This window comes from Cnephaeus nilssonii (assembly GCF_951640355.1).
Source record: "Cnephaeus nilssonii genome assembly, chromosome: 22".
Classification (NCBI taxonomy): domain Eukaryota; kingdom Metazoa; phylum Chordata; class Mammalia; order Chiroptera; family Vespertilionidae; genus Cnephaeus; species Cnephaeus nilssonii.
This window is the reverse complement of record NC_137093.1, coordinates 22,082,577-22,099,834: the sequence shown is the minus strand read 5'-3', so window position 1 is coordinate 22,099,834 and position 17,258 is coordinate 22,082,577. Positions and strand designations below refer to the sequence as shown.

General features: G+C 49.1%; 2 protein-coding genes across 4 annotated transcripts; one reads left to right on the top strand and one right to left on the bottom strand.

The window, feature by feature from the left end:
- Positions 1-46: 46 nt before the first annotated feature.
- ALKBH2 (alkB homolog 2, alpha-ketoglutarate dependent dioxygenase) lies at positions 47-6,696 on the bottom strand. Of its 3 annotated transcripts, XM_079762901.1 has the most exons (6): positions 6,671-6,696; positions 5,327-5,410; positions 5,024-5,206; positions 3,594-4,031; positions 2,001-2,199; positions 47-696 (listed from the first exon to the last, which is right to left on the bottom strand). In XM_079762901.1, exons 4-6 carry the CDS (start codon positions 3,868-3,870, stop codon positions 390-392), a joined length of 783 nt encoding a protein of 260 aa, XP_079619027.1. In that variant the 5' UTR covers positions 3,871-4,031; positions 5,024-5,206; positions 5,327-5,410; positions 6,671-6,696; the 3' UTR covers positions 47-389. The 3 variants fall into 3 exon arrangements, with proteins under 3 accessions (XP_079619027.1, XP_079619026.1, XP_079619025.1); XM_079762900.1 differs by lacking the exon at positions 6,671-6,696 and adding an exon at positions 5,983-6,059 and having other exon boundaries at positions 5,024-5,858; XM_079762899.1 differs by lacking the exon at positions 6,671-6,696 and having other exon boundaries at positions 5,327-6,047.
- Positions 6,335-17,237, top strand: UNG (uracil DNA glycosylase). The gene is made up of 7 exons (XM_079762898.1): positions 6,335-6,571; positions 7,209-7,415; positions 8,094-8,189; positions 11,022-11,119; positions 12,213-12,301; positions 13,299-13,477; positions 15,907-17,237. The coding sequence occupies exons 1-7, from the start codon at positions 6,449-6,451 to the stop codon at positions 16,045-16,047; spliced, it is 933 nt and encodes a 310-aa protein (XP_079619024.1). The 5' UTR covers positions 6,335-6,448; the 3' UTR covers positions 16,048-17,237.
- The last annotated feature ends 21 nt before the right edge of the window (positions 17,238-17,258 follow it).

Genomic DNA, 17,258 nt, shown 5'->3' with positions numbered 1-17,258 from the left:
TAATTTATTTTTTTAAATCCTCACAAAAGGTCTCTCCCTGCCCCGCCAGTGTTTAGAGTGTCAGTTGGTTTTTAGAGAGAGGGGGAGGGAGAATGAGAGAAACATTGATTGGTTGCCTTCTACACTTGCCCTGACCATGCACCCAGCTGGAGCCAGAGATCGAACCCGCAATCTAGGCATGTGCTCTGGCCAGGAGTCGAACCTGGGACCTTTCAGTGTATGGAAGTACGCTCCTCCCGACTGAGCCAGGGCTATTTGATATAAACATCCTCTTTCCGCATTGTTATGTAATGTTAACCCTTTCCTTTCCCTGTTGGTAAAGGCAGTGCCAGCTCCATCCTAGAGTAGAGGGGAAAGGAGAAAACAGAAGTCCTAACTGAAAAATATTTTTACTTTCTAGTAGGCAGGATTTTACGAAAGGTCAGATTGACGCGCGGAGCCAGAACCTTCTTGCGGACGGGGAGACTGTGATACCAGTGAGAGTTGGTCGGGTGGTTCATCATCAGTAAACTCCCGTGGGCCAGCGGCAGCCTGACCACCTCCAGCCTCCGGGAGCGGCTTCTCCCTCGAGCATCTTTGTGCCGGAAGAAGAAGTCTCTGCGGGCCCCAAAGGAGACGGAGGCGATGGGGCTCCCAGGAGCCAGTTCTCTTTCGTCATCTCGGTGTTCCCCAATGTGGTCGCGGCCATCTTTGTACCTGCAGCGAGGAAGCAGGCACCGCTCACAGCACAGCTCGCTCCTGAAACGCGCCCACACGGAGCATCCTCACGTTCTCAGCGTGTGAACAGCTGCTCCCAGCATGCCGGTGTCTGCGAGGCTGCAGGGCCTTACCTGGTCCTACAGGTGAGCCACGCCCAGAGCCTTTCCACTGTGCTACCCGGTCCTCGTTGACCACATGCTTGAAAACTCAACCACCAAAAGAAGCCAAAACATGTTTTCTAGTTCTCCTAGTTCACATATGTAACCCTTTACCATGAAAAGGTCTCTCCCTGCCCCGCCAGTGTTTAGAGTGTCAGCCTTCGCACGGAAGGGTTACAGGTTCGATTCCCGGTCAAGGGCACATACCTGAGTTACAGGTTCAGTTCCCCAGTCCCATCAGGCATGTGCAGGAGGCAACCATTTGATGTGTCTCTCTCACATCAATGTTTCTCCCTCTCTTCTCTCTCCCTCCCTCCACTCCACTCTCTCTAAAAATCAATGGGAAACAATATCCTCGGGTGAGGATTAACAACAACAACAAAAGTCTCTCCCTACACCTAGATAAAATCCATATTCCTTTCACAGTCTGGCCCTTGCCCACCTCTGAGCTCACCCCAGACCCCTTTCCCGCATTCACTGCTTTCTGGAAATATCAATGGGATTTTCACTCCATAGACACCAAGATCCCTCTGCTCTTCCGCCCAGTGGCTCCTGCTCTCTCTCCATTTAGTTATCAGTTCAAAAGTCAGCGCCTCTGTGAGCCCTCCTCTAACCGCCATCCCCTAAACCCAGAGTTCTCAACCAGGAGGATCCTGCCCCACCCCGGGACTGGGCAGTGTCTGGGGACGTTTTGGTTGCAATGACTACGGAGGGTCGCTACTGGCATCTAGTGGGTGGAGGCCGGGGATGCTGCTCTCTACTGCCTACAATGTATAGGACAGTCCGCACCACAGAATTATCTGGCCCAGAACACCCTGTGAGAAACCCTGCCCTGAACCCAGACCCCTTCCTGCTGACCATTCTTGGTCAAATCAGCAAGACGCTGATCAGCGTCTGAAATTATCTCATTCAACTGTTCATCAGTGAATCACCTCTCACTTCCCCTGCGGCATGAGCTCCGGGAAGACAGACCGCTCATGCCACTCCACCACCACCCACAGCCCTGGTGCGCTAAGGAGTTACCCGCTGTGCAAAGGAATCAAATATGGAGGAAGCCTAACCTCTCCCTTTTGGAAGAGGCAGAGACTGGTAAAATTCAGCGCCGTGGCCTAAAACAAAAGTACAAGACAAGTAGGGTGTCACCTGTTCACGAGCACAAAGTTGAAGGTCTGCCCAGTCACCGAAGAAACACGATCCCGGACTCGCTCGAGAACTGGGATCCAGGGTTTTGGAGACAGAGTGAGGCCTGAAAACGTGTAGGTCAGCCCAGCGTCGCCGTACGTCGCCTGCTTCCTTGGCACGCTGTGCCACTTCCCAAACACCTGCACCTTGGCCAGCGCACCTGTGCAGATGAAGCATGGCAGCTCAGAGAACTGGGCAGGTGGGTGCCTACACACTCACTACCTGAGTATTCAGGATAACTTAAAAAAAGACATTGACTGATATTAGGGGGAAGAAGGGAGAGGGAGAGAAAGAGGGGGGGAGAGAGAGAGAGGGAGAGAGACATCGATTTGTTCCACTTATTTATGAATTCATTGGTTGATTCTTGTATGTGGCCTGACTCAGGATTGAACCTGAAACCTTGGTGTATCAGGACAATGCTCTAACCAACTCAGCTACCCAGCCAGGGCAGGAATAACTTAATAACCTGACCAAGGACCCCTCCTCAAAAGTCATTGTGGCTTGCCCAAAGTTTTCATTTAAGAACAGTGATTCTTGCCCAGCTGGCGTGGCTCATTGGCTGAGTGTGGAACTATGACCCAGGAGGCCATGGTTCGATTCCTGGTCAGGGCACATGGCAGGGTTTCGCTCAATCTGCAGTGTGGGGCATGCAGGAATCAGCCAATCAATGGTTCTCTCTCCCTTTCCCTTCCTCTCTGAAATCAATGAAAATATATTTTTTTAAAAAAGAACAGTGATTCTTGTCCTACACTTAGAGAAACATGGTCCTAGTCCAATTATTTCAAGAACACCATAACTTAATCACCTTAACTACAGTAGGAACAGAAGAAAGAGGCTGAGATGTGAGCGAGATAAAGTTAGGGGTGATACACACTGGGGTGATTTTGCCCACTGTGGAGACCAAGGGTCTAGGGCCCCCTGAAAGGTGGGGCTAACACAGCTTAGTCTGTAGGCTGGGGTCCCCTGTGGGCTTTCCTATGCCTCCACGTGCTCTGCCACCTTGCTGGTTCTCAATGTGTGCTACCCCAGCAGCCTCTACAAGACCTGACAATTCAGACACTAGACTGTGGGGCGGGGCCCAGCCACCGGAGTTAACACAAACAACAGAGTCCTCCGGTGATGCTGAGAGCACTGCAGAATTACCGGGTCATCTGCCGTCTCTCCTGGGCCAGTGGTTCCCAGCCTTGGCTGCACGATGGATTCACCTGAAAACACTGATGCTCAGGCTGCGCCCCCAGCTACTCTGATTCAACTGATCTCAGTCAGAACTCAGCATCTTTTTCTTTTTTCAACTTTCCCAGGTGATTCTCCCAGTGGAGATCCACTCTAGTTGTCTGTCAGCCCCTGGTGGGCAGGCAGGCAATCCTGTTTTTTTAAGTTTTTATCCCAAGCACTTCGAGAGGATCTTGGCCCACAGGGGCCCAGAGAATGTGTTGAATCAGTTACCAAACTCATCAGCAATTAATGGCTCCTGAGTTCCGATTTCTCTAAACATAGACTAGTTTTATCGAACAAGCCTTCATTCAGCACACGGCCTGCAGTCCTCTGCTTTACCTGTAAAATACTCCACTTGTTGCTCCAACTCTCGGAAAATCTCGTCCGCTTCAGCTTTGCCAAACAGGACTGTGTAATCGCAGTCCAGGCCCTCGGATCGAATGCGTCGCCAGCTGAGGCCGGCCAAGTCAGCGCCATTCTCTGGGGTTTCTCTCCTGGGCCTTTTCCTGGTGCTTTCCTCGTCTTCTCCCAACTCGGCTGGGCCTGCTCCTGTCTGCTCCTGCTCCCTCTTTCCCACAAGGCCCCCTAGAGCCCTCTTCTCCAGGAATCTGTCCATCCTGTCTCCACAGAGCGAAGACCTGGGAGTCAGTGGTGGGGCAGAGAGACACGGCCCAGGCTCTCTCCCAGATGCAAAGATGTGCTCTATGGCAAAGTGATCCACAGCAGCATTCCTCCTTGCTGTTTTCAGGTTTCCATTTGAAAGTTTAACGCCATGTGCTAGAAAGGAAGTAGAGGGTTAAAGCTGGAACGGCCGGTCCCTTGGGATGATCTGGTCCAGCCCGGAGTCTCCCACACCTGGCCGTGCTGGAATCAGAGGGCTAGCTTGCAAAAACCCAAATGCCTCCACTCCTCCCGCAAGCACCTGAAGGTTTTTCAAAATAAACTTTTATTGATTTCAGAGAGGAAGGGAGAGGGAGAGAGCGATAGAAACATCAATGATGAGAGAGAAGCATTGATGGCTGCCTCCTGCAAGCCTCTCACTGGGGATGGAGCCTGGAACCCCTGCATGTGCCCTGACCCGGATGGAACTGTGGCCTCCTGGTTCATAGGCCGATGCTCAACCACTGAGCGAGGTTGTCTGGGCAAGCACCTGTATTTTCACAGACACAGCGCCGCTCCCCCCCGCCCTCCCCCCCCCCAATTCACACTGTACAGGCAAATTTACAGATGGGGAAACTAACACTAAGAGAAAGTAAGGGGCTTGCCTGCCATAAAGTCATCAGAAAAGCAGTGTGTCTATCTCCCTTTCACCCTAGCCGCCTGCCCTGCCCACACCAGTATTAAAACAAAATAGACAAGCAGTATAGTGATCAAGTGGATATGATTTTTTTTCTCTTAGTGATTTCAGAGAGGAAGGGAGAGGGAGATAGAAACATCAATGATGAGAATCATTGACTGGCTGCCTCCCGCACGCCCCCCACTGGGGATGGAGCGGGCCACCCCGGCAGTGCCCTTGACCGGGACCCTTCAGTCCGCAAGCCCACGCTCTATCCACTGAGCCAAACCTGCTAGGGCTGGCTATGATTCTTAATCTACACATAAACAGTTCAACGTGATCCATAGGCAAGTGCTGGAATTCTGATAAGAAATAACTGTAACACCTGCGTGAAGTGGGGTGACTAGGGTTCTCTCTAAAATCTCAGCATCTGCGCAGCTTCCGAACCCCGCAAACAGCGTAAATAGGGGGGCGGGGAGGAGAAAACACTCACCAGGACCGCAGCAGTACTTCCGGGTGGATTTCGACTAGCAAGCTGGGAAATGCAGGCAGAGCTGCAAAACGAGGCAGTGGGCGGCCTCCGAGCGCCACCTGTTGGTCTCCTGGGCGTGTTGCAAGTACTGTACTAGCGTGTTTTTTGAGTTTAGAATTTGCTCTGTAACTGTTGAGGATCCTCCTGTGGTTTGGGAGCTGTTACTCGGTGCACCTCTCCCTGGGGACTCATTTGGGAGCCCGACAGGGAGTTAGTTGCTGTGTGGGTAAATGGTTTTAAATTATGAGCCTCTCTCTTTCTTACCCATCAAGCTCCTTGTTCCAAGCGCTGGAACACATCTGTTAACAAGAATACAGTCCCTGCCCTCACTCAGGCTACATTTTGGAGCTGCAGACAGAAATAAACAAGGAGAGAATACATAGGATAATTTTCGGTAATACAGAAGCTATAAACAGAGTGACGGGCAGGAGAAGGCCTTTCAGAGGAAGGGTCCCAGGCTGAGACCCGAAGCTTCCAGGTAGGGAATGCTGCGTGCAAGGGTGTGAATGCCACACGAGGGACAAGCTGGTTACGTCCAGTGAACGCTGAGACCCAGACTCAGTCATGGCACCCTCGTAGGGGCTGTCAGAGAGGGAAGCAGCCTGGCCAGCAGAGGGACAAGCTGGCATTCTATGCTAAGCATATTTGGAAACTGTTTGCAATGTAAAATTACTAATAATTTTACCTTTCAAACAGACCACTTGGTAGGAAAGATGTGACCAGCTGGGATTTTGGCCAGTAGGATGAGAGGGCAGCAGTTGAATTCAGGCTTTATTTTGGAGACAACCAATTGGACCTGTTGATGGTTTGGATATAGGGAAGGAAGGACAGGCAGGTGTATTGGGGGGCAGGGGTGCCTTACAGAGGATGACTATTTTGGAGTTCAACCTTCACGCCCCCAAGGTCTCCCCAAAACTTACAGGTAAGGCACTGTGTTGGACTGTTCTTCGCCTTAGCTTGTTGTCAGTACAATGGGTTGGGAAAATTGGATGAGATAATGTAGTATCTAAGAGCTCAACAAATAGTATTTTAATGCTAATTTCACGCCCACTACTACTTGACCCGGCAGGTCCTTTTAACTTTTCTTTTTCCCCTCCTCCCTCCTCCCCCCTTAGCGGGGAGAATGCGGGGACTCGCCCCAAGGCAGAGATATGGGTGAATAAACAAATGAACAGACCCACCTAAGGAAATCCTGCCCCCAGCAGCCCCTCCCGCACATGCGTATTAGGCCCTCCGCCGCCCCCCGCCCAGCCCACCCCCTCGGTGGGAGCATGCGCGCGCGGCTTGGCGCCAATTGCGGACCGCCACTGCTAGCGCCAGCCTGCGGGACCCCGGGCGGCGCGCCTCCGCTTCCCCCAGCCTCGCGGGCCCCCGGGCGGCTTCGGGATGATCGGCCAGAAGACGCTCTACTCCTTCTTCTCCCCGAGCCCGAGCCCCGCCAGGAAGCGACGTGCCCGCAGCCCCGAGCCGGCCGACCCGGGGACCGGCGTGGCGGCCGTGGATGCAGCGGTGAGGCGCGGCGGGGACCGCTCGTGGGGCCGGGGAAGGCGGGAGGGAGAGGGAGGAAGGCGGCGGGGACCGCGCGACTGAAGAGTCGCAGGAACGCACCCCTGGCTTGGTAAACTGGAGTCTCGTGTCTAAAGCCGCCTCCACCTATTCAAAACAGCCGCCGCGTTCCCCGCCATCGGCGGCCATGCTGAGGGGCCAGCCAATAGGGGCGAACTTTGGAGCCCAGGGCGCCAATCAGAGGCGAGGGTACCGCCCTTCTCGCTCGCGTCCAATCGGACGAGGAGAGGGGCGGGACCTCGGAGAGTTTTTGCCGCGAAAAGGCCACGTGGGGACGCGCAGTGGCGGGTCCGGCGGGGCGGGGCGCCTGGTTGCAGGGCTTCCCCTGCAGCGCACCGCTCCATTCCGCCCCGTATTAATACCAAACACGAAATTTGGGGCGTCGGCCTGCTAAGCGCGGGTCTGGCCTAAGGCCTGGGTTCCCAGAGGCCGGTTTTGCACTGACCTTCCGGGCGGGGGGGGCTGAAACCCACGAATGGGCGTCCTCTGCTATGGGCCTTTGGGTTGGGGGCGGAACCTGCTGGTGCCTGGGAGAGGTCCGCTGTGGATCTTGACCCGTCTCTGCGGGGACCACTTGCAGGTGAGCCCCGCCAAGAAGGCCCGGGCGGAACAGGAGGAGCCCGGCACACCGCCCTCGTCGCCGCTGAGCCCCGAGCAGTTGGACCGCATCCAGAAGAACAAGGCCGCGGCCCTGCTTAGACTCGCGGCTCGCAACGTGCCGGTGGGTTTCGGCGAGAGTTGGAAGAAACACCTCAGCGGAGAGTTCGGAAAACCGTATTTTATAAAGGTAAACGAGGAGGCTGCGCGCCCTTAGTCTTGTTAGTATAGCAGGCCGAGGCCACGTTTATAGGCAGTTGCTTTCGTAGTCTCCAGTTTTCCCTCCTTCAGTGTCCTTTTCCCGTTAACTATGGTGTTTTGAATCTGCACATTTATATTCGTTTCTGAACGACTTAAGATGATATCGTGGCTTCTTTTAACCCATCTAGTCAGTCTGCTATCCAGGAAAGAGGGGCAAAGTAAAAACCACCAACCAGGCTGCTTGAAACCTGGCTCCGCCTTTTAAAAAAGGGGGCGGGGCTTGCATTAACAGGAAATCCGAGCATCTAAGCCAATCAACTTTGACCCAGCCCAAAGAAGGGGGGGGGGGCGAAATTGAAGAGATGGAGCAACTTCGGTGGGGAGGGAGCAGGTACTGTTTTTATTTGTTTGGTTTTTCTTTAAAATTATTCAGATTTTTTTTTTTTTTTTTACTTACTGATTTTAGAGATGTGCCCTTACTGGAGATAGAACCTGCAACCTCGATGTATCGCTCTAACCAACAGCTACCAGGCCAGGGCAAAAAAGAATTGGGACATAAAACATAGCAAAGAGTTAGATAATGCTTCAGTTAACTTTCTTATTGAATTCATATGCTTTTTCAGTGAGAATCTGATTTTAAATCTAGTTTCTTTTTTTTTTCAATCAGCTAATGGGATTTGTTGCAGAAGAAAGAAGACATCACACTGTTTATCCACCCCCACACCAAGTCTTCACTTGGACCCAAATGTGCAACATAAGAGATGTAAGTACAGGTTGTGGGTGAATTTTTGCAAAAGAAGAGTGGGAGTCAAATAGTATTTCTTAATTAGGGACACTGGAGTTAAAACACTGTCCATATTTTAACAAAATAAAATACTAAAATTGTGAGATTTGTCAGGCTATATTTTAACCTATATTTACTCTTTTATTTTTAACATAGACCATTGTGTCTATATGCGCTCCTTTCTTGTATTTTATTTAATCCTGAAACCAGTCCCAGACCAGTGTTAAGTATTATTGTGGTGGTGATGAGGAAACTGAGGCATGAAGGAGTTACTCTTTTTCACCTGGTTATAGTCAACCCCACCTTGACTTGAAGCTCAGTATTCTTTCTGTCTGACCACGCTGTCCTTTAGTCTCTTAACTTCTGGCCCAAACAGCTCTGCTACCCTGTTAGGTTACCAAATCCCTTTGCGTTGGTTGGTTGTACAACCGGCTGCTGCCTGGGGCCTCTAGTCAAGTCAGTCTCCGGTTCAGAAGCTTGTCTGGCTTCCCACTGAACTACGGAAGCTGCATGAATGTGGCCATGGCCTCCTTACCCAGCCTTTCCTCCACCTCCCATTCTTCTACATCAGAATTGAGCATTGTGGCAAGCCTCTCCTCGCTTTTGTCTTTTAAAACCAACTATAGATCTACGGCACCTCACTGAATCCTGTTTTCCACCACCGTTGTGATCTGGTTTTCCTCAAAACCCCCCAAATATGCTTGGTGTCTGCTTACACTGGAGGTTTTTACACTTCCTTCTTACGCTTTTCCCTCCCCATTTGTAAGTTGAAAGCAGGAATCCCGTGACTTAGTAAATATCTGTTAAGTAGAAGTGAAACGGGTGAATAAGCCATCCTGATAAGGCTACTATGCCTAATACTTAGCAAACTTCACAATTTTCAGTTTAGAGTAAGGACTTTGGATGTAGCTCCTTGTTTCTGAAGTTGGAGTTAGAAAAAACAAACAAAACGAAGTTATTTTAAATTCACTACTATTTTGCCCCTTGGTTGAACAGATGTTCTGTTTTGAATACCGGTGATCAATATAAGTAGGGAAGAATAAGAAAAGAGCCTGAGACTGGGGATCAGATGGCCCAGAGTGGCTTTGCAAGTGAGCATGTGGAGCAGGGGTCCTCAAACTTTTTTTTTTTTTTAATATATTTTATTGATTTTTTACAGAGAGGAAGAGAGAGGGATAGAGAGCTAGAAACATCGATGAGAGAGAAACATCGATCAGCTGCCTCTTGCACACCCCCTACTGGGGATGTGCCCTCAACCAAGGTACATGCCCTTGACCGGAATCGAACCTGGGACCTTTCAGTCCGTAGGCCGACGCTCTATCCACTGAGCCAAACCGGTTTCGGCCGGGTCCTCAAACTTTTTAAACAGGGGGCCAGTTTTAAAAAAAACTATGAACAAATTCCTATGCACACTGCACATATCTTATTTGGAAGTGAAAAAACAAAATGGCAAAAACACCCGCATGTGGCCCGCGGGCCGTAGTTTGAGGACGCCTGATGTGGAGGGTCTGGGAGGTTACCTGGCTCCTCCAAGGCTGTCCCGTACCCAGTTTCCGTGCTGGGAAGGTGGCTTCGTGCAGGGGACAGTGTGAGCACAGCAGCAGGAAGGGAGAGACCCAGGAAAGCTTCCTGATGATGCGACTGTCTGAAGCTGGACTTGGAAGGACAAGGCATATGTCAGCCGTGGAAGAAGATTCTAAGAAGGCGCATCTTGAGCAGAAGCATGAGAATGAAGGAGAGGTGGGCGGCCTCCCGATCCGAAGGACTAGCCGTGTCTTAACACAGCCCGTGCCAGTGACCTAATTACTTCTCACTGCATCTTGCCGCCTACTCCCGTGGCTCTTGACCTGACCTCTTTATCTTCTGGTTTCCTTCCTGAGAAGATCTGGGGGAACAAGCCCCTGCGCATGCTGCCGGTGGGGAATCCGAATTGCTTCAACTCGTTGGAGATGAAAATTTAAAATACACTTACCCTTTGACCAGCAACTCCACTATTATAAGTATTCCACAGAAATAAAAGCAACAGTGGGGAAACATATATGTACCAGGGTGCTTGCCGCGTGACTTTGTGTAATGGAAAACAAGCTGACTGCCCATCAGTGACTGGGCTCTATTAACTTGAAGGCTAAAATGTGTGATGTGAGGAACACCAAATGTAGGGTAATGAGTACAATAACCCCAATTCTATAGGTAATTTAAAAAACAAAATTAGGATGGAATAGGATAACTGGGAGATGACTAACCATTTTGTATCTTTCTGGATGGTTGTACTTGTTTTCAAGGCGTATTTACTTTTGTAATTTGACAAATGAAGGGGACGAAAGCAAAGTTGACCCTAACTTGTTCCCAATACCTGTGTCAGAAGGGAGGGGGCAGTGTGGTAGGGTGGTTGAGTGAAGGAGAATTTGGTAATGGAAAAGATACCAGGCCCGTGGTCGGCAAACTGCGGCTCGCGAGCCACATGCGGCTCTTTGGCCCCTTGAGTGTGGCTCTTCCACAAAATACCATGGCCTGGGCAAGTCTATTTTGAAGAAGTGGCATTAGAAGAAGTTTAAGTTTAAATAATTGGACTCTCAAAAGAAATTTCAATCGTTGTACTGTTGATATATTTGGCTCTGTTGACTAATGAGTTTGCCGACCACTGTACCAGGCCATCTGCTTGCTTCTGGGGGTTCTAGTTGGGTCACGGAGGTGGGGGGGAGGGGGTGCTCTTCTCATTATCCTGTCCCTCTGTATAGGTCAGCAGTCAGCCGTGTTCATTTACACTGCCTACACTAGAGTATTGTTTAATTTGCCACCTGGCATTCGCAGGTGAAGGTTGTCATCCTGGGACAGGATCCATATCATGGACCCAATCAAGCTCATGGCCTCTGCTTTAGTGTTCAAAGACCTGTTCCACCTCCGCCCAGGTACGATTGCTTTATAGATGGCTCAGGTCCAATTGCAGATGTGTACTTTTTCAATCAGCGGTCGCCAACCTTTCGGACCTCACGGACCACCGGTTGGCAACCGCTGTTTTAAAAATATATTTTATTGATTTTTTACAGAGAGGAAGGGAGAGGGATAGACAGTTAGAAACATCGATGAGAGAGAAACATCGATCAGCTGCCTCCTGCACACCCCCCTACTGGGGATGTGCCCGCAACCAAGGTACATGCCCTTGACCGGAATCGAACCTGGGACCTTTCAGTCCACAGGCTGACGCTCTATCCACTGAGCCAAACTGGTCAGGGCAGTGAACGCTGTTTTAAATGATTGGTATGGCTATTTGGGGGACTTTCGCTAGGCTTTGGAAAAGGATTTCTCGGTATCAGCACTGGTGATGTTGGGGGGCTGGGGCTTTGTGGGGGAGAGGGTTGGTCCAGTGCACTGGAAGATGTTTAGCAGCACTCAAGGCCTCTACCCACCAGGTGCCAGGAGCACTGCCCCCCTAGAACTAGAGAGTTCTAACAACTAACAAAATGGCAATGAAAAATGCCTTTAAACATTGCCAGATGTTCCTGGTGGGACAGAAATCATCCCTGGTTAAGAACTACTTCTTTAGAGGATTTTTAAAATATATATATTTTTATTGATTTCAGAGAGGAAGAGAGAGATAGAAACATAATGATGAGAGAGAAATCATTGATCGGCTGCCTCCTGCATGCCCTCCACTGGGGATCGAGCCCACAACCTGGGCATGTGCTCTGACCTGGAATGGAACTGTGACCTCCTGGTTCATAGGTCGACGCTCAACTACTGAGCCACGCTGGCCGGGCTAGAGGGTTTTTATAAGTAAATGCATAGAGATATAAAACTGTAACTAAGCATCAATCGGGAGGGAGATTGTAACTCCTGGGCTAACGTGTGCTTAGGTTTTCTGAAGTGCTGTTCCTTAAATCCAAACAGACCAAAAAATTTACCTGGCTGACTTTACACGCTGTAATTCACACGTCTGTTGGTGGCTGCTGAACTTGCCGAGTTGTACCTAAGATTGCCTTTTTTCTTCTGGCTTGCTTTCAGTTTGGAAAACATTTATAAAGAGCTGTCTACAGACATAGATGGTTTTGTTCATCCTGGCCATGGAGATTTGTCTGGGTGGGCCAAGCAAGGTAAACCAACCACTGCTACACGTGGCTAACATGACTCAACTTATATAAGTCAGAAAGGGAATCTCCGTTTTACCCTGCAGCCGATGTTTGCTCCTTTTTCTTTCATGTTTTTTTTTTTATTGTTCAAAGTATTACATATGTCTCCTTTTCCGCCCCCCGATTGACCCCCAGTATTACATATGTCTCCTTTTTCCCCCCCCCCGATTCATGTTTTAATCATAATTTTAAAACTGTGTTCCCCTTTATTATTATTTTGTCCTCAATTTTGTCATTTCAACATAGGTGGTGTTGTATGTATTTAATACCTATGGGTTTCTTTTTTTTTTTTTTTAACTAAATTTTTTCCTTTTCTTATTTTTTTTTAATTGATTTTTAGAGAGAGGAAGGGAGAGGGAGAGAAAAACATTGATGTGAGAGTGAAGCAACCATCAGCTGCCTCCTGCATGCCCCCTACCATGGATCAAGCCTGCAACCTAGGCATATGCCTGAACTGGCAACCTTTCCGTGCACGGGACGGTGCCCAACCAACTGAGCCACACCAACCAGGACTTTTCTTTCTTTTTTAACAAATGAATTATAACCAGGATAAGGAAAGAGTATTTGCCCTTTGGTTTCTTGAGTTAGATTCCCACCCCACCCCCCCACCCCCCAGTAAAACACATTGGCCTCCTTTTGTTATTTTCTGGGGTTATTTAATATCACTTATGATATTGTTTAAAAACAGTTCTTTCTGATGACCGATGGTATCTATGCACATTACTGTTGCAAACTTGCAAAGGTGTTGAAAGTGCAGAGGTGGAAGTTCAGAGCCCTCTGGTAGCACCAAGAAGTGCCCAGCAGTCTGTTGAAATGCTTCTCTATGGCCGAGTTTCAGCCGGCCGCTCTGGGTCCCAGCCTGAGGATGCTTTCCTCATGCAGTTGGTTAGCCCTGACCTTCGGTGTTGGGCTGACTCGTTTCAACCTGCCTTTAACCTCTTTCTTTGGTGGATGTTTGCAGGTGTTCTCCTACTCAACGCTGTCCTCACAGTCCGGGCGCATCAGGCCAATTCCCATAAGGAGAGAGGTTGGGAGCAATTTACCGATGCGGTTGTGTCCTGGCTAAATCAGAACTCGAGTGGCCTCGTCTTCTTGCTCTGGGGCTCTTACGCTCAGAAGAAGGGCAGTGCCATCGATAGGGTATGTGGTTTTTAATAGTTGAAACCAGTGAGAATCTAGAAATCCTTGCAGTGTGGTCCTGGAAAATCCTTGCCATAAAATGAAGCTTATTTTCCCTGAAGACCGGTAATTAGGGTTGAAAATTGAACAAAATTTAGACAAATTACAGTAATGAGGAAAGTGACTAGCCAACTTATGATTTACTAATACAGGCATAAACTTGCCATATACTTAGAAAGGTACACAGATCCCCAGCTACCATTCATTTAACAAATAGTACAATAAGTCAGCAATTTTGAACCCGTGTGCCGCAAGAATTTTTAAACATGGTAATACCTGACTTATTTAATCAGGGGCCACTGATCTCTTTCCTCTTAGATTGTCAAATTAAAAAATGACAACAGCCAACACAACCATAGCCGTCTGATGTGAATGAATCAAAATTATACCTTTTATTTTTTTTGTCAGGTCAGAAAATATATTATTTGGTGTGCCGCAGAATTTTGGTAGTTAGTTTATGTGTGCCATTAGATGAGAAAGGTTGAAAATCGCTAATCTACCCAGTTTTCCAGCCAGAAATCAAATCAGATATCATTCATAACCCCTCCCTACCTCTTTTCCCTTCCTCTCCCTCCCCACCCCCCTATCCAGTCTGTCATTCTTGGCCCAAGTTCTCTCTCTTATCTCTCAAAAACGTTCCCCACCCCCCCTCAAATACCTTTGCCTTGGTTTAGGCCCCTCTGATCTTGCCTGGAGCATTCAGATGCCTTCTCCCTGAAGGCCATGACTTAGGCCAGTGATGGGCAACCTTTTGAGCTTGGTGTGTCAAACTTCGCCAAAAAACTGAGCATAACTCGGGTAGTGTGTCACTTTGAGGAAAAAAACATTATTTCGCAATATTTATAGTTTAAATAACATAAATGTATAATTGTTATATATAATTGTATTTAATAAACCTCAGCGGCCGCGTGTCATCAGAAATGGCTACACGTGTCAGTGGTGACACGCGTGTCATAGGTTCGCCATCACTGACTTAGGCTGATAAGCTGGGGTCTGGGGCATGGCCCTGGTCTCAGCCACAGCTTGCTTCTTCACTCTCAACTCCAGGCTGCTTGGAGGCACTTCTCAGGTTTGTTTCCTGTGCCCCACTTCCCTGCCCGCCTTTGAACGCCCTGCTTCCTTTGTCCTGCGTGGAGAGGTCTCTTTCTTCCCCAGAGGCTAAGTCATCCTTCCATGCTCAGCACAGCTCACATTTCCAGGGGCCTGGACTGCATGCCAGACAGGGTGCTAATGAGCACTTGACCTCAATTACTTCTCACAATATTCTCTACACATGATCATTCATTCATTTTGCAGTAACTAGAAGCTAGGCGCTTGTTGGTATTCCCAATTTACAGATGAAAAATGAAACGAAACTCAGGGAGGCTCAGCAACTTCCCTGTGGCTACACAACTAAGGGGTGGAGCCAGGACTTGAACCCAGGCGGCCCACTTCAGGCTCCGTGCTCTTAACCACAGGGCTGCCTGGCTTCAGTTAAGGCCCCTCCGGGGCTGCTGAGCAACTTGAAGGCAGTGATGTTTGAAAATATTTGTTAGGTGGTTATAATTTAAATGCAGAAAAGAATAAAAAGTCTATAATCTTCCTGCTCAGTTAATGACAGTTGAAAATTTAAAAATCAGAATCAAAGTATTCCCTTTTTTGTTGTTAATCCTCACCCAAGGATATTTTTTCTATTGCTCTTTAGAGAGAGTAGAAGTGGGGGGCCTGGGGGTGGGGGAGAGACATCAATGGGTTGCTTCCCGCACACACCCCAACAGTGACGGGGGCTCAAATGCTTTCCACTATTTCTTTTCCCTGAAGGAACTACTACTAATAGTGTTTTGGGTATTTTTTTCCCCAAAAAAATTTTTAACGCAATTATCACTTATTTTTTTTAAGTTGATATATGTTGGAGGTCTCCTATCAGCATATGTAGCTCAGCCTTTATTCTAGTAGCCATGGGGTGTTCCATTGTAAGAACCTGAGAAAAATATTTTTAGCCCGTTGCATGACACTGAATTTATATTAGGTTTTACCTGGAGAAAGCAGTGCTGCCACGAACCCCCTTAAACCTGCGCCTTTGTGTAGGGACATGCATCAAGGTGTCCTTCAGCAAATACATTCTCAGCAGTGGATTGCTGGGTCATCAGGCACTTAAAAGGATTGCATAGACGGTGCCGAGTTGGAGGCTGAGACTGGTCCTCGCAGCCTCAGAGCCTAGCAAAGGTAGTTGCCCCACAAATGAATGAGCGCACTGATGTCCTCGTGAACACCGAAGGCAAATAAATAAATGCACTTAGCAAAGTGGGAGGATTTAGAAAGCGCAAAGGGGACGGCACACTGTCTCCAAGTGCAACAGCCACAGAGTCCCAGCCGCGCCAACTCTTGGTCATTCTTTTTCTCTCTTTCAGAAGCGCCACCACGTGCTGCAGACCGCCCATCCCTCCCCGCTGTCGGTGTACAGAGGGTTCTTTGGGTGCAGACATTTCTCCAAAACCAACGAGCTGCTGCGGAAGTCTGGCAAGGAGCCCATCAACTGGAAGGATCTGTGATCCTGAACTGGGGGGGGAAGGAGGGGGGTCCTCCGGGCAGTTTCTAGAAGCTGCTATTGAAGTGTTTGTCAGTGGCGAAGTCGAATTGAGAAAATCATTTCCCTCGTGATCCTTCAGCACTTTGCACACCAGGGAGAACGTTTCAGTAAAGCGGCCGAGCGCCAGGCTGCCCGGCAGCGTTCTCCAGCAGAGACTGTACCTGTGACCACGTGTCTGTCTCAGGAACTTGGCTTTGGCTTAGAAAAGACACATCAAAGTTTTGGGAAAGGAGAGGAGTTCAAATTCTCTAGACCCTCCTCCCCTCTGTTTCCTTTATGGTTAAAGGTGGGGAGGTAAGCACCTTTTCAGTATCTAAGTCAGCTGCTAGTTGCTTTTACCCGTAGGTTAAACGTTAGGTTATAAGGTGTTGGGTGTTTTTATATAGAAAGTCCCCCTTCGCAGCTGGGCCAGGTCCCCTGCCCTCTGATCCTTACAGAGCCCTCAGGCCCCTCCTGGAAGGAAATGGGGTTTTTATTTTATTTTTTTGCCAGTTCCCAGAAATTGGGGGTCAGTTACCTGATTATAGCAGAGGAGAAAATTCCTAAGGAACAGTTCCTGCTGTGAGCCTTCAGGCTGTCAGAGGCCAGGAGTGGGCCGGGCCTAGTTTATATTGTTCTCTGGATGTTTCTAGGAATAAGCAGTGGAAGTTGAACAGGAAGGAGAAAGGGGGTTTTGTTTTGTTTTAAGAAGGGAAATGGTTTTCTCCCATGTGTATCTTGAACTGGAAGAAAAGGCAGCATAGTGCCAAATGCTTTTTTTTTTTTTTTCTGGAACACTGGAGAATTTCGCTCTTTTAAAAAATACTTATATGCCCGGCCAACGTGGCTCCGTGGTCGAGGGTCAGTCTGTGAACCAGGATGTCACAGTTCGATTTCTATGCGGGTGTTTTGTATTTTTTTTTAATCCTTTCAGAGACCATCTTCATTAGGGCTGAGCCTCCATCCTAGGTCCCGTTAGCAATGCTGTTAGCTGGGCTCAAAGTTAGACCTGCTAGAGTTTGGTAATAAAAGGTTGTTGAAGTTTCACTTTGTGCTGTGCCCTTCATGCGGCTGCTTACCCCTCCCCAGTCAGCTCCTGGGCCTGGCCATCCGCGGACGCCCTTGGGCTGCCCTTGGACTGTGGTTGCCATGGCAACTGCCGTGGGCAGGAAGGGCCGCCTCCATGCCGCCCTC

What these genes read in the sequence shown, in the direction of transcription:
- ALKBH2 (XM_079762901.1), bottom strand. Translation starts at nt 3,870, where the DNA reads ATGGACAGATTCCTGGAGAAGAGGGCTCTAGGGGGCCTTGTGGGAAAG. An exon ending in ACAAGTGGAGTATTTTACAG is followed by an intron (nt 2,200 to 3,593) that starts GTAAAGCAGAGG and finishes TCATCTGCACAG; the next exon opens with GTGCGCTGGCCAAGGTGCAG. An exon ending in AACTTTGTGCTCGTGAACAG is followed by an intron (nt 697 to 2,000) that starts GTGACACCCTAC and finishes TCCTCGCTGCAG; the next exon opens with GTACAAAGATGGCCGCGACC.
- UNG (XM_079762898.1), top strand. Translation starts at nt 6,449, where the DNA reads ATGATCGGCCAGAAGACGCTCTACTCCTTCTTCTCCCCGAGCCCGAGC. An exon ending in GAAAACCGTATTTTATAAAG is followed by an intron (nt 7,416 to 8,093) that starts GTAAACGAGGAG and finishes TTTTTCAATCAG; the next exon opens with CTAATGGGATTTGTTGCAGA. An exon ending in AAATGTGCAACATAAGAGAT is followed by an intron (nt 8,190 to 11,021) that starts GTAAGTACAGGT and finishes TGGCATTCGCAG; the next exon opens with GTGAAGGTTGTCATCCTGGG.